Below are 25,299 nucleotides of genomic sequence, written 5' to 3'. Positions count from 1 at the left end.
TTTTTTTTTTTAATCATTACATTTTCTACACATGGTAAATATCAGCACATATATTATTATTATATATATTCAAGATATGCATTTTACATATACTTTTCCTCTCAGATTTTATATACATCAATTTATGTACAGTCTTTGTATTTACACTAGGGGTCAAAGGTCACTGAACCTGAAGCACTTGAAACAAGGTTAAGAGAGAGAATCATACGAACCTAAAGGCAGTGTAGTCATCCATCCATTATCATCAAACCGTTAACAGCACACGGGCGGTCTAAATTTACTCTCCAAGGACAACAACAACAACAACAGAAACACTCACACGAAATAAAACACTGCCACTCTGAGGCCCTTGATCCAAAGCAATTCGTTCATATTGGCTTGTCATGCAAACATGTTGTGGTGCTTTCGTCGAGAGAACAAAACAAAATAATTTACAGTAACATTCTTCTCCTACTGTGCTGGTATAAAGTGAGCTTTCCTTTATGAAGGTAAATGCCAGATAAAGAACTACAGTTGTAATATGTGTTAGAAGAGGGGGAAGTAAAGACTGGGTGTGACGATTAAGAAGTAAACTGCATTAAATGGTTCATCCCGCATGCAAAAACCTGTCTCTACAGCTCAGCATGTTTCCTAATGTGCACAAAGCTTGAATACCCTGTGAGTAATACACCAAGACTACTCTCTGTCTCTCAGTTTCACCCTGAGGATGGGCTTTGCTCCTAACCATGTCAGGCTCTGAGTTTCCCTTACCAAAAAAGTTGTACAACTTGTGAATATCATATTGCAATTTGATTGCATGTTCTAATAAGGCAAAAAAAAAAGAAATCGAAAAACTCACAGAAATACAGACCACTGCATCAAACAACAAAGATGAACAAAGCAAAGCAAATAAAAACAAACAATAAAAAATCTTTTAATGCAATACTCATCTATATTCCAGTCTTTCCTCCTAAAGGCAACTGTTCCTTCACTATGGCATTTTGGTGTTTTTTTTTTTTTTCTTCTTTGTATTTTTTTATAGTCACATTTATGTACTAGCGAGCAATTGTAAGAGATGAGTTTCTTTGCAGCCTGTAGCAGATGTGTTCAAGTTCTGGTTTCAGGTGGGCATTGGTGAGGCCAATTGGTGTTTCCGTCAGGCCTTGGTGGCGACAGTTAAGAGTATGTATCAGCCACAGGGGTGCTGGTAAGCTGTGATGCCTTAGGGTCATAGGTCATAGAGTGGTGCTCTGTGGCTCCTCCTCAGGCACAGCATCCCCCTCTGGAGAGTCTGTCACTGCCACGGACCTCCTGCAAGGGGCACCGCTGAACTCATCGATGAGGCTGTCCAGATTGACATTGATGGAGGGGATTTCATAATTGAAGATATCTAATGGTGAGCATGGTGGGAGAGGTGAGTGTGATGAGCAGAATGGCGAAAAATGGTGATGATGAGCAAGAGGAGGAGGAGAAGAGGGCATGTGGTGATGGTAATGAGGTGTAAAAAACGGAAGAGAGCAGAAATAATATTAATCTTTTTGAGTCTGAACTCATGGTAAGTGGCATAATGATGTCTGTCCTGATTGAAGTAATCAGTAGATTACATGTGCTTCACATTCTACACAGGGATGTTTTCCAGTGTGTTATGCTAGTCACACCTGAACAAGTGTGGTATGTTCACAGCGTTTTTTTTTTGTGTCTTTTGAGACAACAACAACAGATATTTTGTCAGGTAAAATACAATAACAGGTCAATATGACTGCACAATGACACATTACTGTACACGTTTACAACAATGGCCGAGTAAACCAACACAGAGGCAACAAGATGTGTGTGGAACTCTGTGGAAAAATGGCACCAAGACACCAAGTGGGCTTGAAGTAACAATGGAAATCTCATGAGGACTGTATACACTATTTTCTCTAAATATATTCTAATGTGCTGCTACATTTACTGAACGCAGCACGTCCAAGCAGAGACTGATGACTACTCCTGTGTAGGAATGAGATGGAGCGTGGCAGTGTAGTAAAAAGGGAGCAGAGGTTATAAAAAGCGATGAACCTGCCAAAGGAGGGATGGGGGTTACCTGTGGCCCCCCGATACCGGTGGCAGGTGCGTTAGAGGGGGATGTCTGCTGGCATAGGGCTGGGAATGGGGAACGAAAGGAAGGGGGCTTTAAGATGGACCTTTGTAAGCAACGGCGTCTGCAATGTGAGCGCAGTGTGGTGCACTCTGGGAAGTCCTTAAGCCATGCATGATCGGTTGAACTACAAAACCATGCAGCGAGTCAATAACCTGCTCAGAGGAAGTCGGGAAAATGTTTTGATTGAGAGCTACAGGTAGATATGTTTGAGGCAGGCTGCAGGAGACCCCAGAGGCAGCCACAGCACGAGGCCAGGCAGTGAGATGGAGCGTATGGGGCGGGGACGGTCTGGCTTACCCTAAAAGTCCCCCTCACACTTAGCCCACACTGAATCCCTGGCCTCACACAGCTGCAAGGTACACAATAGTAGCAGGGGGAACAAGAGAATGATAAATATAGCAAAGTGACAGAATGATTGGTATATAATGACAGAACACCTCATCATCAGAACATCATACTGCAGATATACTGTGGGGTTTGTCTGGCTAGGTTTCCACGCCCTGCTACGCAATAAGAGAGACTGGACTGGTGCGTAAGCCTCTGACCTACCTCTGCCGAGTGAGGGTCTGGGTAACACAGATAAACAGAGAGCACATGATGAATCTAATGGCAACTTCCATACAAGCAGGACGAGCTATGCTTCTCTGATGTTTCCACACATTACCCAGAAACATCATCACATAACACAAGCAATGAATACATAGGTCAAGAGGATTTGCTCACTACAGTAGCACAAAAACGCTATTATTTACATCATTCTCAGGCAGCTGTGTCTAAAAGGCAACTTTTATTCATTCAGACATTCGTTTGGGAACAGTCAATCAAGGGGGAAGGTTTCGTTTATATCTACAGTGACAAGTCCTACAGAGTCCTACACTCGTCCACCGTCTCCGTTGGACAATGCCACAGCGAGTCTGAGAGAGGGCCGCTGCAGCCCCACCTGTGGTGGCGGAGGGGGTGTTGTTGCCAAGGGCTGATGTTTACCTGTAGACATGCTCTCCCCGGGAGACAGTCCATCCAGGAGGCCCTGCTCCAGGGGCTGGGGAACTGGGGCCATGGCCGGGCCAGTGAACCCCGGGGGGGCTGTGGGCGGCTGAGGAGGGGGCAGACTGGGTCTCTGCCTGGGCTTAGGGGCGGGCCGCGACTTGGTGAGCGTTCCGGTCAGGGATGGTGGGGACGAAAGCGAGTGGGGCGCCCCTAATGGGGTCTGCCCAGGGGAGGATGGGGGCACTTGCCCTGGAGGGCAGGCCAGTCCATAAGGGGAAGGGGTGCTAGGAGGTGTGGGTGACAGGCTGACCGGTGACGGCTGACCTGTGGACTGATCGGACATCCCGCAAGACTGGCTGTAAGGAACCTTGGGAGGCACAGGGGCCAGCTTCTTGGAACCTGGAAACACACAACACAGACACATTAGTCTCCTGTCAGAAATGAAAATACATATACACAATGTAAGCTCAGACTGAGAGAAGTGCTAACCTTTGCGCAGGGTGTGTGGACTGTGCTCTGTGGAGTGGGGGGACTGGATACTGCTCTGAGGACTACAGCTGGGGGGGACTGTTGGACCTGCCACCTGGATGGCTTTGTGCCCAATTACAGGGGAGAGCTCTTTACTCTTCAATGAACTGAAAGAGACAGGAAGACATTAGTGTGTGAACAGCATCAGACTCAGTATGTTTGTAAACAGGTTAAGTGTTTGAACTGTCAGCATACCTCATGTACATTACCCCAACAGCCATTACCACCACCACAACCACCACCACCACCACCATCATCATCATCAGCATCACTTATGAGTATTTCACTGTGTTTAAGTACAGTGTTACCGACATTAGTAAGCTCTGCGAGTTAGACAATAATGTCAAGCAAGGCTTCATCAAGGTAAACAACTATCTAGCGACCAGACAGTGTCACATCTTTTTAGACACCTCTTACTTGAGAGTTTTAGACACAAATGGTGCACATAAAGGGGGATTTATACTTGTGCGGCAGACCCTACACATGTGGCCTACAGCATTGTGAGCATTTATACTTCTGCGATGGTATGCCTGCATCACTCTGCATTTACACCCCAAAACACTAGTCGGCGGCGGGAATTCCGTGAAGTGCTGTTAAGTTTAGTTGATTCAAAACACACCCAAAACACACTTTAAATGTGTACACAAGTACACATATTGGCTTCACTATAACTCACAGCATTCACAGACAAACACTTGTCTTTATCTGGACACATTTTCCCCACAAATACAACATGCTAATGTTTTTAACACAAGCCTATGGCATTTTACATTGTATAAATTAGCCTAGCAGCTAGCAGACTTTTCCTCTACTCATATGAAGCCAGGGACAACAGCAACATTTAACAAAGGTTACAAAATTCGGCTCCATTACAACTCACAAGGTTCACCGACAAAAAAATTGTCTTATACTAAACAAGTTTTCCAAACAAATGTAACATGCTAACGTTATTAGCACAAGCCTATGGCATTTTACATTGCATAAATTAGCCTAGCAACAAGCGGAGATTTCCTCTGCTCATATGAAGCCAGGATAAATCCAGAAGTATAATTCCCTGAAGTATAAATTACAAACAAGACTTAAAATGCTATTTTAGTGGAGGCTTTATTGTCTTCACAATTTATTGTTTCTTAACTGTGAAATAAAAGTGAATAAAAGCTTTGTTTCCACTGAGGGAAATGGTTCAGTTTACAAAAATAGACAGGAGGTCTGCGTCGCCGTGATGTGTAATTACATCTCTGGGGAGGTGCACGTCAGGCTATGGCGTAGGGTATGGCGTTGGCTCTACAGCAATGCAGAGCCTATGCCATAGGTACAACGTCGATTCAATGCAGAAGTATAAATCCCACATAAGTCCGTAACTACAACTTCATCAAAGATGATGGAGCATCTGCTGTTTTTGGTTGATGAAAATGCCATTGACCAATCTTTTTTTTTTTTTTTTACTAAAATAAAGACAATCACAAATCTGCTGTCTGACAAACCTGATCAGTATTTCACCACTATTATTATACCCAGATGCATATAATGATAATATGTTAATTTCATCAACAACAATACATTTACATTTTAATAGAATAAAAAGCAGGTTAAAAAAACAACTTGTTTTTCAGACAACCTGTTCTCACAGAAATACATGACATGGACACAAGGTGTTAACAACGCATTACATGGTAGTGGGCACAAAATGTGTGGTAACACAAACAACAACAGTCACTGCAAAGACAATGAGGATTTTTTTGTCCTGGTGGACACACAAATTAGGCATGGGCAGGAAGGGTGGTCCATCGGTCAAACAAATATGGGCTTTCAACCAGGAGACTGCTGTTTGTGTCCCACGTAAAACCAAAAGTCGATGAAAGTCTTTTAAAGCTGCCATCTCTTGAGTTTAACACATCTCGTGCCCACCATCACGTAGCGGCTTGTTAAGAGGTCATGTCCATTTCACCTGTTTCTGTGAGACTATAGTTTCAGAGCACTGTAAATTGGATAGATTTGTCATGTCAGCTGTGTTGTATTCTGGGTTAGAAAAAAAATCTAAAAGAGAAAATGTCTTTCCTCTGTAAATACTACAGCTTATGATCTTAACAAATGATAATGTGAAATTCAACTTCAGCCCGGCTAGGAACTTTTTAATCTCAGGATGGATTTCTGACCAAAAACCCTACTTAGCTCAAATAATTCTTTCCAGCATTAGTGACCAGAAGGTGTACATATTGTATTCAGCATCACATAGAAAGACAGCAGTGAAGATGCACAGGAAACAGAGGAGAGATGCTGCATGTAACAAGATATGACCTACTAATCTAAATCTGCACTGTAAGCATAGATGAAAACAATAGGGCACACTTAATCAAGGATCCAACTTATTAATCTTTGCTCGTCTTCATTTATCAGCGGGTGTACTAGTGGACATGTATATTTGATCATTTGATATAATCCTATTTTGACTCACCATATTCTCCTATCACTGTAAGATGTAGGTATATCTGTAATTAATGTCTGAAATGAGGATGTACTCTGTAATATAGACTAGTATAGTATGAACTCACACCCACAGAGAGCACCAGTACTGCAGTAGAGTGGTCACATTTTGGATTATATGACATCTAATTAACTACAATCTCCTGCAGTCCCTTTGAGCTGTCTTTTCCCAATAATAATCCATCTGAATGGGAAGCTACTAGATCACAAGATGGAGCGTTATCAAGCGAGCCTGTTCTTATCGCTGACAAAGATTTGCTGTAATGATTCACACTGTCCTGTATGGTTGTAACACCACAGACATATGAGTCAGGAAACTGCCACAGCCACTCTATACAAACTCAGCACTTTGGGTCTAGCTGGGTGAAGAAATTCTATACTGCAGCTTATAGTACCAGGACATAATTGCAAATGCTACATTACTAATCTTAAAAATCTTTACTTCCTTCCAAACTTTATGCTTTCCTTCAGCTGGTTAGTAAACGAATGCTGCAAACTGTAGAATAAATACATTCATATGCTATTTGATAGCCATATGCAGCATTGTCCATGTATTTATCATCTACTCAATACCAGCATGAAACCGAGCGCTATATAAGCCAGTAACATCCTTTGTTGCTAGGCAACCCCCATGAGAGGCATCCCTGGACAACCTGAATGTTACAGAATCTGAGGTATGTAATTTGGAGGGGGAGGAAAAAAAAAAGCAAAAAGAAAATATGAGCCAGCGAGCTAGAGGAGAGGAGATATACAGATGCCACTCTGTGATGCATCTATAGTGGCCATGGGTGTGTTGTATTTACCTAGTCAGCCTGGGGGGTCCTCTCTCTCGGGCACATGGACAGGCAGCCCACGGCGGGGGTGGGGGCGCGGACGAAGGGAGGCTAGGGGGGTTGCCAAGGGACTGGTCGTGGCGGGTTAGTACCAAGGGGGTTTTGATGTAGAGTGGTGAGGCGTTAGTGTCTGGTGGGGGGGCATGTGACATGTCACCAGGCGGGCTGTGCTTGGGGAAATGCAGACAGCTGGGTTTGGGGTTCGAATTGATGTCAAGTGACGAGGAGGAGGAGGAGGAAGAGGAGGAAGGGGGCGGGGCTGGGGGTGTGAAACCAGACCAGCGCAGTGGGGGCGGGGGAGAGGCGGGGGGCTGGGACTCTGGACCCGGTGCCACGGGGCGAGCGCAGGGTGGGGGTTTGGGGTAGAAGTGGTGGGGGGCAGTGTGGCACGAGGAGATGGGGTAAGGGGGGGGTGGCCGGTCCTCCCCTGGGGGTGGGTGGGCATGAGAGGTGTCCGGCCGATTTGGCAACACGTTGTCTGAGCTGTAGATATTAAGAGAATAGACAGCACAAAAGAAACAGCTCTAGTGATTGAACAGGGAGACGCATTGGAGCGATATAGGATAAGCTGTTTTGATGATTGGGGTGTTAGTGTGTTAGTTGGTCCGTAGCCAAAAACAGAAGAAAAAAATAAAGAAAAAATTTGCATTTTAGGGTTGGCGGTGGGCACCAAGCTCAGCACACAGTCAGCTTAGTGCAAATACAAAGACAAGCACAAAGAAACAGCAAAGGAAAAGAACGTTTTATTGCCAAAGGAAAAGAATACAGTGTCTGTGATCACCTTGTGTCTGCACACTGCATGGAGCTGTGAGGATCTGTCTCTGGAGCCAAAGTGCTGGTCTGCAGCTTACAATATTATCAAGCTGAGCTGATGACTGAATATCTCCTCTCTGCTGCATATATGGAAACCCTATCTACCCTCATCCTACATTATATGACTTGTTTGCATTGCAGGTCCTGCAGTCAGCCCAGGGCAGTGTGAAACAGACACAAAACCCTTTCATTGGCTGAAAGAGCCACAGGAGAGGAGGGGAAAGCCAGCCAAGCCAGAAGCCATATTATCTCTTGTCTGCCACACAGGCAGAGCCAGCGACCATGAGGTGAGTATTCATGTGTTTAACTATGATAATCATACCAAAAGATGGTGAAATCAGTCTGAGTGTCAACAGAAAAGGAAATAAGTCACGAAAGCTGAGGAAGCCAAGCCACAACAATGGGAAATTGGAAATATTAGCATGCTCGCAAAGGACTTGCAGATTGAAGCTTAGTGCCATGTACAGAAACAAAACTTCCAAACAGTATTTGGACTAAAACCCTTCAGAGTTAGAGTCAAAAATGTCATTATCCTTTGGAAATTTTACCCACAATGACATCAACCTGACAAACCACGGGGAGAACTGAGGAAATGTGAAACTGAGAAACCATAATTAACAGGATGTGACATGAACGTGTTCGGACAGATACAAAAGAACATGGAGGAGTTGCAAATGAACGGGAGTATGATCAGAACAGCCAAGGATCTTAATCACACAGAGCTGAGAAAGTTGATGATGGTGATGATGATGGCGATGACAATAAAAATGAACAGGAGTGTACGCATGAAGAAGAGAGGGGGACAGCGTCTCCACTGTGACTTACCAGACCCGCTCTCCAGGCGGCGGTGTCGCGGACGGGGAGGTGACGAGCTCTCCGGGCTGCTCGGGGATGAGAGTGTCAGCGGGAGAACCGGGGCCTTGCATGCCTGGAGGGGTGGAGGAGGCCTTGCGCGCCAGTGTGGCTGAACCCTTACGAGACACCCAGGAGGTATCCATAACTCGGACTCCCATACTGGAGACAAACACATATCCAGAGTCATGTATGATGATGAAGAAAGAGGCGAGAGGGGGTGGTAAGGAAAGAAGTGGGGAAAAAGGCATGATACGGTACCTTTGTATCTTCCTAATGCTGCGTTAGTAAGGGAAAGAGAGGCAAAAGGGATATGTGGTCAGAAGTAATGAAGACATGGTTCACAACACCAGACTAAAACCAGTCAGTATATAATGGGGAGATGAAATCTACAGTGGCAGGGAGGAGTGGAAGTGATGTTGTAGAGGTGAGAGGATGTCAGGCCACATAACCAGCCTGCACTTATCCACTGAGCGCCATTTAAAGGGTTGTTTTTGTCTGATTAAACCTGTTTGGTCTTAGAAACAAACAAACACACAGGCAGAGCTTTACCCTAAGCTACTCATTACTCTAAATAGATAAAAGCTGTTCTCTATCCCCCCCTCTTATTGATAGTTGCTGATTATAGGACACAGGAGCTCTAGATCCATGCCTATAATATTACAGCCTTAATTTGATGGGGGTATTTTGGTGAATGCATTGGTTCTAATTCTGCCAGTGATTTTCCACCAGCTGGATGAATGACTCAGGCCAGGTGACGTGCTAGCCAGACTGTGAAGGAGGAGCTGGGTGTGGGAGGATGGTAAGATAGCACTGGAGAAATATTTCCTGAGAAAAAAGAGGTAACAAACAGCCCTCCATCAGAGACCCGTTGCCATAGAGACAATGCCACTCAAGGCAATACAGCCCTACGTATTCAAATGAGACTAGTTTTTCTCTTCTCCTGATGAATCCTGACAATAGGGGATGTGGCTGTATATGCCCCTATGGCGGCTCTAGAGCAAAAACTTTAGATAACAGGATTCATAAATACTCCCCACTGAGGTAACAGATTTGAAATGTGCGTGTGCTGCCTGCCTCAAATATAAGAATTAAATATCAGATGCCTGAGAGGAGGCGTGGGTGGAAGGAGAGAGAAAAGAGAGGGAGTGAGATGTGGGCAGCAGAAGGATGCACTTGGCATCATACCCATCCTTCTTGTAAAACTCCAGCATCATGTTGTCCGTGGCGACGCTCAGTGGGCGTCGACTCTGGTCGTGCTGCTGCTTGCGATCGGATTGGTCCATGTCTGGTGAGGGCATGGAGCTGTAGTTGGAGTTGTGGTTGGTGTGGATCGGGCTGCCGTAGCTGCCTGTCAGGTTGAATTCAATCTCTGAGAGAGGAGTAAACACACAATAAGCATACAGTATAGTGATGTTACAGTAGTAGTTACACTGGCTTGAGGGAATATTAGAGTACCTAGATCAAATAAAATCCTGATATAAAACCATATTCCTACAGACCAAACACATTATGGTCTTGATAACTTTTATAAAAATAGCTGAAACTGTCACTACATCCACACAGTATACATGAGACAAATAGTCTGTGGTAAAAAAACATGTTCCTTCTCCTCCTACAGCTTCTAATGGCATTTGCCAGAGTACACCACGTCTGAAGAAAAACAACTAATCAGAGCCAAGGAGTCAATAGGCTGTCAATCATGTCCATCACTGCTTGTGAACTGTGGTCAGACTGTCAAACTAGGCAGCGCTGACCAAATATGAATCAAGATTCTGTTACTGCATTGAATATTTCTTACTTCAGATGTTTTCAGAAACATATTTTAGTGCACTGGCTGTAAAATGAGACTGTTTGTTTTGGCTGGAGGGCAGATTACAGATTATCTGTCTCTGTAGTGACAGTTTTAGCAAACATGACAAAGTTATTTTTATAAACGTTACCAACTACAGCTTTAATGTTTATTTTAGAGACAAACATTCTGCTTTGTTGCATGATTTTACTCCACTGAGCAACAAAATATGATGAATAAAATAAAATCGAGAACATTACCAGAAAAACAAATTGCTAGTGTACATCTTAACTCCATGGTATCTATATGAGACTTGTGCAAACAGAAGTGATCCACAAGGTCAACTGCTGCCCAAAGTTGTGTGTTACATGATGCTAAAGCTTCAAACACATTGTGTTTGGATATTATGATGTATATAATACTCATGAACACTTTAATGTGCCTCAGGTATGTTTTTGGTGTGTTACAGCTGGGTTTTTGTGGCTTTATGATGTATTTTGTTGTAGGTGTTGCTGATTTTTTGTTTAATCATTAACATTTATGCAGTCTTGGAACCCAATGGCTATCTGTCTGACGGGGTGATCCAGTGAAGACAGATATTCGAGCCAAGACTCCTTCTACTGTGCATCGGCCATTTTGGCTAATTTATAGAAACAGATATCTATGAATGCAGATAATTTTAAAAAACCCAATATAAGGCTTACTCATCGACAGACATAACTGATGGGCTTTGAGTTTAAATTTCGACCAATTCAACCCTATTGTGCACACTGACTGTTTACCTGCCGTTCAAATAGTAGATTGGTCAACACTACTCGGACTACAAAGGAAGAGTCTGTTTATACAGATTCATATTTATTTGAACGGTCAATCATGAGGGACAATGATAGGTATCATTGTATTCATATGGGGCTGAGCAAAAGGAAATAATAATAAGTATATTATTACTTCAAGTAATTAATATATAAAATTAGTCTCACTAAATTCTCTGACTTCACAGCTGCTTTGATAAATTAATTTGAACAAAACTGGCTCATTAAAATCTCATTATACAATTATGATGTTGGAAGATCAATAAAAATTGACATGTTGCCCAGCCTGTCTACAATATTACATACATAGTATGTGATCCCCACCTCCAGGGAAGAACCAGTCAGCATGCTGGATGATGGGCTCAATGATGCCAACGATCTGTAGGGACAAGGTGGTCATCATCTCTGTCATGTTTCTGGAAAGAATGGAAAGAATTAACGACAGTATAATGCTCATGTGATAAGGTAAGAATCAAACCGTGCAAAAAGAATTTCATACATGAGAAATAGTTGAATTAAAAGTACATACGGTTCAGTGTGTGTCCAAAGCAAGTTAGGGCCGAGAACAATCGCCATGTTACCGGGAGTCATCTTGTTTGCGTCCTGGTAGTCACTTAGCTTGGCTAAAAATTTGATTAGATATCTGTGGGGTTTAAATAAAAGAGTGCACCTTTCAAATTAATCTATAATTCATTTATATTCCTTTTTGTCAGACATATTATTAGGGGGTAGTTTGGGTTTTTTGAAGTGGAGATCTAAGAGATCACCAAAGAAATGCAAAGATGATCAGACAGAGCAACATCAACAGCCATAACAAATAATGACTTAAGACCCCTTGTGATAAATAAATCTCTGGTACAGCCCCGGTTGTGGGTGGGCCCGGAGACATGTTGAGTACAAAGGTGACTTCATAGGAAGTCATTAAGTTCTTTGGCATTGTCCTCATTTAGGTTGTTGATATGAATGTTAAAAACTCTTGAATACTTGGCAGTCTGTATATAATCAGCAAGGAATGTAAGATCTAATTAATGACTACTAATCAGGTCATTGATTTGGACAGACTTATTTGATAGTGATCTTACATTAAGCAGTGCAGCATGGTTTAAGTAACAGGGTGCAGAGACATGATAGGCTGTTGGGGAACAGCTATGGGGCTTGATAGGTTTACAGAATAACAAAGGTTACAATATTGTAACCCTAGTTCTATTAGTACAAGTTAAACCCTCAACTGGACTCTGTTGGAAATACTTTCCAATCCTATCCAATCCAATCATGAGCAGGCATTCACCCTCTGAAATTTATATATAAACATAACCGACCAATCACCATGTGTCTACACAAACATCCGTGGACCACACAGTATATAAGGAAGTGCTATGATGCTGTCTGTCAGCTTACACCTTCTTTGGCGAGTGGCACAGGAGCAACAGCCACCTTACGTAGAGCGCTATGCCCTTTCTGATAGAACTAGGGTTACAATACTGTAACCTTTGCTCTATCTCACATAGGCTCCACCCTCTACTGGACTCTTTGGCTACAGTGGGTGAAGCCCAACGGATGCCCTGTCAAGACATAACACTGACCCCAGCCCATTCTCATTCCAAAACCATCAAATACCACTGCTTTGTCAGTGATGTTGGCATCAGACACCAACGCAAAAAAGCACCTTTTGCAGTGACATGATACACCCCCTGACAACCTCAGTTTGTAACGCCACCGGCAACAATGTCATATAAGGAGCTGGAAAGTCCCTACAGGACAGGCCAGATTTGGGTCAAACAAACCCCGGACTTTCACCCGGGAGCCTGTTGTTTGCTCCCTGTATAAATGTTGAGCCAGAACCTAACCATGTGCTTTTGTTGCACAAGGAAATAAACATAAAAAGGAGGTGTTTTACCTATGGTGTAAGGGCATTTTGAAAAAGACTGTAAGCATCTATCGAACAAGACCTGTGCATTCCTGTGAAAATGTAAGTGTATTTTTGAAAAGACACAATGCTTGTTATGTAAGCATAAATTAACACGCCATCCTTGAACATCACCAACAGACGCAGGAGGTTACCTAATTTCATATTTCAATGCAGCGGTGTTTGGTGAGTTAGAATGAGAATGCGTTGCATCAACCTAGCCATGCTGATCTTGACCGGCTTAAGGTTATTTGTCGCAGCCCACCTACTTCTTTATAACTTAGTCCGCTGTACTGGAGAAGGAGAGGGCCCCAGCCAACCCAGGTGGTATGCAACCAAACTGGGTGCAGCCATGGCCATACTCTGCAGGGGTCGAAAGATGACAAAGCTGCCGTATATATCTTGTTGACACTCATACTGCAAAGCATGGCAGCAGACACTGCTATACTGCGTGTAGAGTATGTGTGGACCACAGTGAGAAAGTAATCAGTGAGCAAATCACCATCACTAAAGAGAACAGGATGACCAACAGTGTTGGAGTACTCCCTTATATACTGTGGGGTCTGCATGAATTGGGGAAACGCATGTCCTGATAGGCCGGATACGTTTATGCAAATTTTAGTGGGAAATGCGTACTCATGACTGGAGGAGAGTATTGGCCACAGAGTCGAGTAGGGGGTGGAGCCTGTGTAAGATAGAACATTTGTTTAGTCTAGCAGCAATCAGAACAGAAATGTTATTATTGGAGTTGCTGCTATGGCATTTTACAATGCTTTCCCATCTTGGCCACATGGGAACATCTACAAATGATAAGACAGAAAATGAAGGGAAGCGTCTGACCTGAAATTGTTCAAGTTGTCTGTGGGGAGTTTTTCACACGCTGCCATTAATGCCTGTAGTCTCTTGTCCATATCTTGAATGCTGAGGAAATAAAATAAAAAATCATTATGGTTTACTGTTGCTCCACTTCCTAATAAATGTCACCATTTTTCATTTTGGCAGTTAAGACTCCCTTTATAAAGACTTTGGACTATTTTCTGTTTTCCATTGAGGCCAGTGGCATAATTGAAGAAAATGCATTTAATAAGCAAACAGCAACTCACTTGGAGGCCTGAATCCATTCATCATAAAGTTCAGTGGTCATCAGTGGCTCAGGGAGCTCACGGAGGTATGATTTCAGAGCCCCTTTGGGTGAGAAACACAGGGAGAGAGTAAAAACTGGTTTGCGTCTTTAGAGGAGGGGAGGGTTGTTTTCTCTCTTCAGAGTACTGGCGAGGCCATGCCCCATATCTCCACTCCCCTCCAGCAGGCCCTTGCAGCTAGTGCAGCTGCCAGATTCAGATTGCTCAACACAGATTTCATGCTAATGTGTGAAATGCACAGCAATATCAGAACAGAAAGCCTTCAGGATAAAAAAACACTGAGGGAAGAGCTGATGAAGACTCCTTGGTAAACTGTTGTGTTGCACGACGAAGTACATTTTCCGCCAACTAGCTCCAAAATCAATTTGAAAACTTTTGTACAGTAACAATGACCTTTCCAAGTTATAAACAAAAACAGATGTTGAGTAAAAAAATTGCCTTTAACGTAGATATATTCCACAGTTTTTTTCCTGACTTACAATGACAGTGTAGGGGTTGTTGTTATGGAAATGGGCTTTGAACAAGGCATTCGTGTGGGTGTAGTTCACCTGCGATGGCGTGTGGGTCGGAGGAGTACTCCTGCACATCCAGAACTCCACAGTCCAGGGATGCTTTCAGCTTCTTCAGCTTGGAGGCTGATGGAGCCACTCTGAAGAGGCCCTGCAGCCCACACACAGGAAACACATAATCATCCACAATTATCAAATCTAACATAATGCTGTAGAAAAGTAATAGCCTCCACCACTGTGCACTTGAAATTGGTAATAACACAGAAACATACTGGTGGTTTTACCTGTTCTGGTCCAGTAGCTACAAAACATTTATGCTGTACTTACATACTTATGTATATGACTGATGAATTCCAAAACACAACAGCTTTAATCACCACCAACAAATAAAAATATTGCAGAGATGATTAGTAACCCCAGCCTCACAGTCATGTTTCCTGTTGCAGAGCCATTCATACTTGCCCTTTCTGTCTTTCCTCAATTTAATTTTAATTGAAAGGTCAAGCAGATAAAAGCCAATTTTGAGAATGAGCCTTTCCTGTCTGACAAGGCACAAAAAAGTCAAGTTTAAACTATTTACTGAATAATGGAAGTGACAGCAGCTCTGTTCTTTCAGATAGTCTTAAAGGGGCTCTGTATGACATTCAGAGTACTGATACAGCAGCAAACAACTATTTGCTATGTAAATATTTAGTGGGGTAATGGTGTCCAGAGCAAATCATTAAGTAACACTCCCTCTGTGTGTGGTAATCCAAGCTTCCCTGTTCTTTGTTGTGGTAGATAGCCCGGCAGCATGTGCATATTAATGCATGTGAGACCAGGGCTTGACGCTAACTTTTTTCCCAAGGAGCACATGTGCTCCTAAGTTGAAAAAGTAAGGAGCGCACAAAGAACTTTAGGGGCACAATGTAAATTGATCAAATAATGTGTATCCGTAATAAATGTGATGCAAATAGACATTTACAAGCAAAATTATTTAATGAATTTGTATACAAAATGTACAGAAAGGTAAAATCATCAAGTTTTGCAATTTAATTTTGTCTTTAATGTTATCTTATATACATTATCTTTGAAATATGATTATCTTATATAATGTTATTACTATTCTAAAACATTCTCCAGGTCCTCTGAAACTCTGCAGGACTTAAGCCTTTTTCACACAGAGCTTTCGTGGCGCCCACCGAAGGGTAGGGCGCAGAGGACAGGATTTGGGGGGGTACAGGCTCGTTCAGGAGCTACAGCTCCATGGTGACCGCTTCCGGGTCTACTTCAGGCTCTTCTCTGCTATTGGACGCGTGGCGCCGAGGTGTCGTCACAACGTGCAGACGCTGTGACATGCGCCCTCTTGCGCGCCGCTCAGCTCGGCGGCAGAGCGGTGCGCACTTGCACCAAGGTAGCACATACACTATGAATGGGTTCGTCGGCGGAGGTCTGTGCTTTGCGCGCTCTGTGTGAAAAGGGCTTTATTTCCACCCTGCCCAGCAGCGGTACCGTGGCGAACGGTCCCTAAAGGCCTCTACACATGATCAGCGGGACAGCATGATCGTGGAAGCATAACGCCCACCCTCTGGTTCCCCCCAACATTAACACCATTGTTGCACTGTTGCCGTTGTTAACACAGTTCATGCTGTTAGCACAGTGCACGCTATTAGCTGCCAGCACCATTAGCTGCTCAGCCACCTCCAACTAACTTGGTAAAAAACTTTTTAGTAATACTTGCTGAAACTGTCACTATATCCACACAGTAGTCCATGACACAGATAATCTGTGGCATTTGCAAGAATAATAAATGAGTGATAATTTCTTAATAAGAAAGTTTGAGGCCCAGCTGGCATGTTGAAAACAACAGAGTCGGAACTAAGCACCGTCCAGCAGCGAGAACAACCTTTCTCATTTTACAGCTAAACAGTACACTAAAATATGTCTCTAAACTGTCTGAGGAAAAAAACGGCAATGTAGTTAAAGAACCTTAATTGCCTAGTTTAACTGTTTGTGATCTCAGCATGCCCACGGACAGTGACTGACATGATTGACAGCAGCGACTCCTCGACTCTGATTGGTTGTTTTTCGCCAGCCACTCTGGATTTAAGCAAATGCTATTAGAAGCACTACAAGGTGGAGGAGCAACATGATGCAAATTCCACAGATTATCTTTCATGTACTACAGTATAGATGTAATGAAAGTTTCAGCAAATATGACACAAAGTTATTTTTATAAAAGTTCATCTGTGGTTTGAAGGTATACTATGCAGGGCTGTCAGATACTGGTTGTAAACACGGTTGCCAGTAAAAGTGAAAGTTAAGGTAAAGTAAAACTAAAAGCTAACACCAGATTCATTCTCATTTGGCATTTGGCCTACTTACGGCCTGGGACCTGACCACTACCTTTCTATAACGCCCCAACCTTGCCTGAGCTCTTTAGGGGTACACGCCCTTAAACATCTTGAACAAAGAAAATAAGAAAATGACAAAAGAAGGCAGAGGGCAGAGTCTCGGCAGAAAAATATACTGCCACACACTTCTGATAGGTTGTAAGTGACAATTGAGAGGGATTGCATCAGTCTATGCATTGCTTTTTAGCAAAACCCTGCATAGTATACCTTAAAAGAAAAAGAATGTGCCATATTTAAAAAATTATATTGGAGCATTTATGGCATTCATTGTCATTTGTGTGTGTATGTGCACACATGTGATCACATGTAATGATAAGGATTAAGTTTAAGCACCAGATGTGTCTTTCGTGGCAAGACTCAAGTGTGAATAAAGATGCAAAAATATGCATATTAGCTGACACCCAAAATTCCTACTCTAGGTGTGTGTGTGTGTGTGTGTGCCCTATACCTCCTCTTGCATGCCACATTCTAACAGCATGGTGACACAAGCTTCGATGGGGAAGGCAATCTCTCTCCCACTAATATTCAGGTGTTCCTCCAGAGACTTGCCAAATGACGGCTTCTCCACCCACGCCTCTGCAACAAAAAAACACAGCAGCTTGAATCACACACAGACACAAACAAACCTACGCACCTTAGCTGCATCCTCCTCCCGAACAACATAAAACCAGCGACTGCATATAAAGTTCAGAGGCAACATTCATTAATTAAATCCTAACTGCAATTTACTGTGACTTTCAAGGTTCTGTGTTTCTCTGGTGCTGCGCCTCTGTTTCTCTTATTTGAAAAAGATGTGATGTTTGAGACCTCTGTTTGGTTTAACACTTGCAGCCTAGCCGATAGTATACTCTAAGTATAAAGGTGGGTAATTATAGCCTAATGAGATTGTTACGTGGCATGTCAGGGCTATTAACTCCATTACTTCCCATCTTGATATTGCCTGAGGTGCAGAATTGGAGCACATCTCTCTCTCTCTACACACACACACACACACACACACACACACACACACACACACACAAAAGTGAAAGACTCACCTTGGTGAGCTTTAATCTGGGGCAGGATACTGTGAAGAATCTCTAATGACTTCCTGTGATATTCTGCCTGTGTTTCTATTAGCTATAGAAGGAGAACAGATTAGAACAAACATTTCCTAACAAATCTGCATCATAGAATTTTATTAGATCATCTACAGAGTTACTGTAGCCTATGCTAATGTGGGAAATATTGCTTTATTTGCAGAAAAGAAAGACCATTTTTCCCACTGGCATTACAGGTTTAATAACAAACGCTACTTACCGTCTGAAAGTAATTTGCATAGTCTATTTCTTTGGCCACAAAACTGTACATATCTGCTGACAACTGGTCCTGAAACAGAAAGCAGAGAGCAAGCATCCCATAAGAAATGATCTCACTGAAGTCCTACATAGAACTGTAACACCATCCTGGCATTGTGGTCCATTTGTGTCTTATACATGCAGAAAGGCTATAAATCAAACGGAGAGAAAAGAAGCTGGAGGAGGGAAGACTGTGGCTTTGATTGGTGACTCACCCTACAAATCTCCATCCGATTGGCTGCCTCCTCCATCTCCTCTCTGAGGGACTCGGACTTGGCGCCGGGCTGCAGTGTGCTCGGGTGACTGGACGACTTGGACGACTGCTGATATCTATAAGCATGAGATAAAAAAAAAGGCCACTGCATTGGATATGTCATGCCTCCTGCACAGACGCTTTAACCTGAGCCTTTATTTAAAAAAAAAAAAAAAATGAACATGAGCAGGCTGCAGCCGGGCTTTTTAATGTGGACGTCACCTTGTCCGAGCGGAGTCCATGTCCAAGACAAGTTTAGCTAAGTGCTTCCTCTGTTTCTGGATGTTGGGTATGTCCACCTACAAATGAAAATTAAGTGGGGGATTAAAAGTCAGCTCAGGGAATAAAAGTGCAGCACTATTATGTAAATGAGGACCATGTTCTGCTTCTAATTTTCAGTTAATAACATCGGAAATATAAAAAAAATGAGAGAGCGTGACTCTGTAATTCAGACATATCAAAGGTGTTATGTCTTAATTGGTGCTCACCTCAGCAAGCACATAGAGAGGCTCCACGACATCTCTCTCGATCTGGAACTCAAACTGGATGAGCTCCTGGGCCAACTTCTCTTCTGTCTCCCCGCACATCTTCAGCATCTTCCTGTATGGTGATAGCCGAAAGTCACAGGCAATCAAATGCAATTAAAATGCAGACAAGGGTAATGGGGACAGAGAAGAATTCAATAGCCAAATCAATAATTAAAGATGACTGTGTGTGTATGTGTGTGTGAGTAAAGGCCTGCTAACGACAGTGACTTACCCCAGAAGAGAGTCATCCCCCAACACTGCCGCCCCTTCCACCATACATTGTGCCAGGATCGTAAGCGGGAGTTTTTTCTAACAGCAGAGAGAAATAACATTACTAGAGCTTATGTGGGAATCATACAAAACTGAATAATGTTGCATCATCACACATTAGGGCTGGGCGATATTGAAATTCCCCTGCTGATGATAAACAACAATATGATATTTTGTCCAAAAAAAAAAAACAACCCAAAAAACAAAAGTGGCCCCATTGCATAGGCAATAAATTCTATTTTGCACTAGGGCATGCTGAGATCAATTAATCAGATCAATTACGTCGATCAACATTGACCTATGAAATGAGGATAACACAGATTAGGCCTATATTTTGTGGTATAGACAAACCAACTGACCAACAAATCAGCAGACCAACAGCAAGTCACAACTCTACTCGTTATGTTTGCTGTAACGACCAAACGAATAGCACCTTTCATACAAGAAATGCAGCACAGATTGTTTCAGCATTATAAGTGCTTCACATGAAAATAGACATAAAATAGAACTGATTCATAAAATCATAGAATTGTTAAACTAAAAATCATAAAATCAAGTAAGATTTTAAAAGAGTTGCAGCAGCGTGAAGCATAAATACAAAGTAAAAGCGTAAAAAGAAAGAGTTTCAAATCTGTATCAGAAAAGTCAGAGCTAGTTAAAGGCTATAGTGAACAGATATGTTTTAAGCTTTCTTTTAAAAAATAGTTAGTGAGCTAGCCTCGCTGATGTCTAATGGTAGTGCGTTCCATAGCTTTAGGGCATAACTGACAAAGGCTGCATCCCTGATGGCCTTCCAGCTATTGTTGGGAACCTCCAATAAACCAGCAGCAGATGATCGCAGTGTTCTTGGAGGTGAATAGGAGTTAGCAATGTAGCTTGGTCCCAGCCCAATTAGGGCTTTGTATACAAGGAGAACGACCTTAAAATTAATTCTAAATGGAAGCCAGTGCAAGTAAGTAAGCATTATGTTACTACTGAAATATCACCATAACTGTTATTTCCCTGTTTCTTTTGTTGCCATTAATTATATGTTTGCTTCCTCTAAAGCCTCTTAAGTATGAGAGAGAGCTGCTGCTCAGTGGAAAGCTGAAAAGCAGCGACAATGGGGATAAACAACGTTCACATGAGCATGTTTTCAAATTTGAAAACATTTGTAACATTTCTCAACTAAACCAAAGTTGGTGATTGTTGGAACAGTGGACTCACTAACCAGTTGACTAACAAGACTAACTAAGATGGTTGCAGTAATGTGTGTGTCTGAGTTTGGTGAAACATAGAAACTTGGATTGGTGTGCGGCTGTATATTTCTGTTCAATCAGGAAAATAGGTGCAAAAAATAGGCCAAAACAGAGTTCTCAAACGAGTGTGACACACTTTATGGCCCCACTGACATGAGTTGACACCATAACTAACAACAAATGCCATTTTCTTTTGTACTTGTCAAATGACCACTGCAAACAGTTCAATGTCCTCTCCTTGTATTCTCTTTGTATGGGTAAAGAATAGAGAAAGCAAGAGAAAAATAAACTGAATATAGCACAACATTCATAACAGGCGTTATATAATTGAATATCATTGTTATCGTGGACATGTGATGATTACTGTGGCCAAACAATATCCTTTTGAATGATGATCCCGTCACATCGCCCAAGCCTATCACACGTCATATCAGTCTGCATTCAGTATCTGAGACAATGATGGACGCAGGTACTCACAGAAGGTGACTTGACGGATCTCTTCTCCATATCAGTCCCCTGCTGACCCTGCAGGCAGGCAGTCAGCTTCTTGTGAGTGCTGTGTGTCACCTGCTTGACCAGATCCAGACGCTTCTCCACCTGGAAGAACACACACATGTATACATCAGATACCACACATACACCAATGTATTACCACAGACACAGCACTGTACTCTAAAAACAGTCCATTTATCGCTTGTGCAGCATCTCAAATCAGCACCTGCTAGTGTCCATCAGATGTGATGAGTATTTGCCTCTGTGTTAAACATATACTGGATGATGAAAATACTTAGTCGCAGGCCCAGGCTGAGGGCACCCAAAGGTTGTGAGATGATCAAAGCAATAAGAAAGCAGAGCTGCACAATTAATCGAAATATTATTAAAATTGCAACATGGCTAAGTGCAATACCCAAATTGCGGGAGATGCATTTTTTTAATTTTAATTAAAGAAAAATGAGCTTGTAAACTGTGTTAAAACATACCATTATAAATGAAGCATTGTGGTTTTACAGAGATTCCTAGGGCTATATATTATACTCCTGTATAATAGAGCATTTTAGTTTGGTACAGACCCCACCAAAAAAAATCACTTCATCATTATTTTCGTATTGTTTTTCAGTGAAAATGAAATGCAAATAATACCATTTCCACTAAAACTGTGACTCATACTGCAACCGCAGGATCTGTCAAAGTAATTGCAATATAATTTTAATTACTATGTGTTGCATATTTTGCAGAAGAAGCCTGTGTTTTCTAATATCACCTTAATTTTGTTTTATGTGTGAAATCCTGGAGAGAGCCACTTTCTGCATCTGTAATTTGCTCCAATGAAACAACCAACAAAGAAAGAACAATCCCTCTTTAACTGCTTAAAGACATACGGCATGTAAAGCTGTGATGAGACCTTGCTTTGCTCCGTGGCGCCACAAGACGAAAACATCGGCGCCACTGATCTCCATCAGGATCAAACACAGCCATCATAATCACATTAGTTACACCTGTTAATTTAACACAGCGTGAACAATGACAGCACTAACTGCTACGAGACCATCATTACATCAAGCACCTGTTTGCCCTCCCTGCTCACACACACACACACTTACACCACAGCTCACCTGTAGAAGGTCCTCGCTTAACACCTCTGTTTTTTCCGCCCTGTAAAGATAAAAGTGTAAAACGGTTAGGGCATCCAGGGGAGACAACATAAACATTAGCTGATGCTAGCATTTTTAAACAGTGTCTGTGTTCTGCTATATGTATCAGCTGTCAGTGAATGCAGCCTTATGCACTTTAAAGTCAGGAAAAACAAAATATTTCCTTTACAGTGGTTGAACTTGCTCATATATCCTGTTTCAGTTCACTCAACAAGCGACACAGCCTGTGATGGTCACTATTACAGATTAGTTTGTACTCTAACGTGAGAGCAGAAAGCATGTTCCTCCCTATTGACATAAAAAATTATAAGTTTTGTTGTTGTCTAATGACACGCATGGGAGAAAACTGAGATAATCTAACAGGAGAACATGTGAAGGTGTGACATCTCACATCATAAAACCCTTTTTATAAGCTTGTGCTGACATGCTAGTTGAGGTGATTTGAGGCTCACTACAAGTCTCACATGTATCAAAATGTTTTTCACATGCGGTGTGTGTTTGCCAAAATGTTTCAGGGTTGTGAAATAAAGTCCCAGCTGTAGACTCATTCACTGAATTTTTGCACGTCATCAATGTGGCAGCGCTCCAAAATGGGTGGGCCACATCCATGCACCTGTCCCTTCAGAGCATGTGTGGGCGTGCATGCGAGTGCGTGGCTGCCTCTCTCAGTCATGATCTTTGACGATCCATAAGAAGAACACATTAACTATCAGGCAAACTATTCACGCTGGAGTGTTCTGACACCAGCGTGAGTGAAACAAGCAGGACAGCAGCGAGCAAAGGCCACTGATTCAAATATGCCAGTTCCCACTGAGGAGCATCACATCCCACTGTGAATCCAGCAGACTGGGGACTTAGCCAAAGACTGAAGGAAAGGGCAGAGCTGCACTGCCGCTGAAGCAGATAAAACTACTCATCCGGAGTACTGAATGAGCCATAAGCTCAGAAAAGAGCAAACCACTGGATATCATAAATATATGGTGTCAGCTCAGTTCAGACAGCTAATATTTTAAGACTTTAGTCCTTTTTCTGCAAGCAGATTTCCCAACAGAGCTTAATATGCTTTTTATAATCCTTCAAGAAAACATAAAATAGGCAAATTGTCTCATACGAACATACATTATACATTAGTTTTGGTTGTTTTCCAGAATTCCCTCACACAGACTTGGACATGCACAACACAAAACAATGCTCACATCCAAAGCAACAATCCTATCGGGACTACCTTATTAGAGTCGAGGATAACATGTACTTCCTGCTCCAAAGGGCTATAGGTTGACAAGAGAGCCAGAAACCTGGAGACCCCCAGCAGCCACCCAGTGGTGCACACTTTCTCTCGACACTTCCCCTTCCTGTCTGCACAACCTCTTCCTGCTATTGTGCCCCAATCATGCCAATGCCAATTGAAAATAATAGCTTTTTGTGTTATTTATTTAAAAAGTAAATCTGAATTAATCTTGCTGTTGACTGAGAGAATGGAAAAGACCTTGGATTGTGAACCATTATTCATCAGCCAGACAAAAATCAGCAGCGCATGACTGAAATGCTCTTTTCATGTATGATGCCTCGTCACCAAGTCTGTCAGTCACACAGCGTAGCAGCTCTGTGTTGCCCATGGTGTTGAAGGAAATCACAGTCTATAAACGGCAGAAAAGAAACGAACTGAAGCGCGTCTGTTTAATGCTGACATCTAGTCGTGTGTACATGTTCCATACATAGTTGCCAACAACAGAAAGCTGAGCTTTAATGATGTCAGTTATTAGCATCACCACACTCACTGCCAAGATGTGAGCATGGAGCCATGGGAACTGGGTCAAACCATGTACCAATGGATCTAATCACAGCCAGCCTGTTGGAAAACTGCTCTGCTCACTGAGGTAGGAGGAAAAATACAGGAAGTATGTGAGTGTGTTCATGCAGGCCTTAAGAGTGAGAGAGAGGATGATAGCACAGTGAGAAGTTTCTGGCATGATTTGCAAGGAGAAGTGTGATCGCAGATTGCTGATTACATGACAAAGGAGGATAAAAATAACCCGAGCACTAAAGTTTGGCTCAGTTTTGCTGCAACACTCCAACAGCCTCTAAAAATCTCTAAAACTCCATGTTCTGTAAAAGACCTAGCGGACGAGACTGTCACATGTATACCATGCTGAGTGTGTAGCCTGGAGGTCTGCAATGCAGCCGTGAGCTCGTCACTGTCTGTCTGGCCTCACATTGACTGGTCAAGATAACCCTTGGGAGACTCTGAGCGAGCCTAAGGCCAGAGATGTACTTGCTTTTAACTATACATGTGCATGTGCATGGTGGCTGCCTCATGTTGTTCTGCGACCTTTTGGAGCATTGGTTGCACACGTACTTAGAGCACATTTCCACCAAATCCAGCAAAGGTGCTCGGGGATGTGCTGCTTCACTCAAATGGCCACATGATGGGCATATCCACTGAAAAAGTGGGCGGGTCTGATTGTTTCCTGGACCAATTGTGGAATGCACCTGATTAGATAAACATGCTGCTAACTGGGCGGTCCCTTTGCTCTCTGCTCGCCGTTTCAAATAGGAAACAACATGGTCTCACTTAGCACTTAATCATGTAGTTTGACAGCTTGGTCCATTCTGCTTAATTTTGAGTCAGACAAGGAATCGATTGCAAAAAGTTAAATCATTATACTTGCAAATGCAAATACAGACCAGTGAATGCACTGCAACCTCTCCTTCAAACTTGCTGCAACACTCTTGCCGATCACTGCGTGACTGCCCTCCAAATCAAATCAAAAGAAAGCATTGAGACGCCCTCCGTCGCCAGGTCTGGTAGAAATGCATCAACAGATGCTAATGCAACTCGTCTGCAAGAT

General features: G+C 42.7%; 1 protein-coding gene across 7 annotated transcripts in view; it reads right to left on the bottom strand.

The window, feature by feature from the left end:
- arhgap44a (Rho GTPase activating protein 44a) overlaps positions 1–25,299 on the bottom strand; it is a 36,774-nt gene continuing 11,475 nt past the window's right edge. Inside the window, exons 2-23 of one of the 7 annotated variants that reach the window (XM_033644828.2) lie at positions 22,412–22,451; positions 21,276–21,395; positions 19,523–19,599; positions 19,252–19,363; positions 18,986–19,062; positions 18,726–18,840; positions 18,473–18,541; positions 18,211–18,292; positions 17,622–17,749; positions 14,820–14,931; positions 14,233–14,314; positions 13,970–14,050; positions 11,753–11,866; positions 11,548–11,639; positions 9,808–9,991; positions 8,881–8,898; positions 8,593–8,781; positions 6,925–7,437; positions 3,599–3,744; positions 3,107–3,508; positions 2,420–2,471; positions 1–1,369 (exon numbers count right to left, since the gene is read on the bottom strand). In XM_033644828.2, coding sequence (XP_033500719.1) covers positions 2,464–2,471; positions 3,107–3,508; positions 3,599–3,744; positions 6,925–7,437; positions 8,593–8,781; positions 8,881–8,898; positions 9,808–9,991; positions 11,548–11,639; positions 11,753–11,866; positions 13,970–14,050; positions 14,233–14,314; positions 14,820–14,931; positions 17,622–17,749; positions 18,211–18,292; positions 18,473–18,541; positions 18,726–18,840; positions 18,986–19,062; positions 19,252–19,363; positions 19,523–19,599; positions 21,276–21,395; positions 22,412–22,451 — 2,761 coding nt within the window. In that variant the 3' untranslated portion in view covers positions 1–1,369; positions 2,420–2,463. The remainder of the gene's footprint in view (positions 1,370–2,419; positions 2,472–3,106; positions 3,509–3,598; positions 3,745–6,924; positions 7,438–8,592; positions 8,782–8,880; positions 8,899–9,807; positions 9,992–11,547; positions 11,640–11,752; positions 11,867–13,969; positions 14,051–14,232; positions 14,315–14,819; positions 14,932–17,621; positions 17,750–18,210; positions 18,293–18,472; positions 18,542–18,725; positions 18,841–18,985; positions 19,063–19,251; positions 19,364–19,522; positions 19,600–21,275; positions 21,396–22,411; positions 22,452–25,299) is intronic. The other 6 variants (XM_078161042.1, XM_033644826.2, XM_033644830.2 and 3 more) reach the window with 6 other exon arrangements.

This window comes from Epinephelus lanceolatus, chromosome 18 (genome assembly GCF_041903045.1).
Source record: "Epinephelus lanceolatus isolate andai-2023 chromosome 18, ASM4190304v1, whole genome shotgun sequence".
NCBI lineage: Eukaryota > Metazoa > Chordata > Actinopteri > Perciformes > Serranidae > Epinephelus > Epinephelus lanceolatus.
The sequence above is the reverse complement of the archived record's forward strand: the minus strand, read 5'-3'. Positions and strand labels throughout refer to the sequence as shown.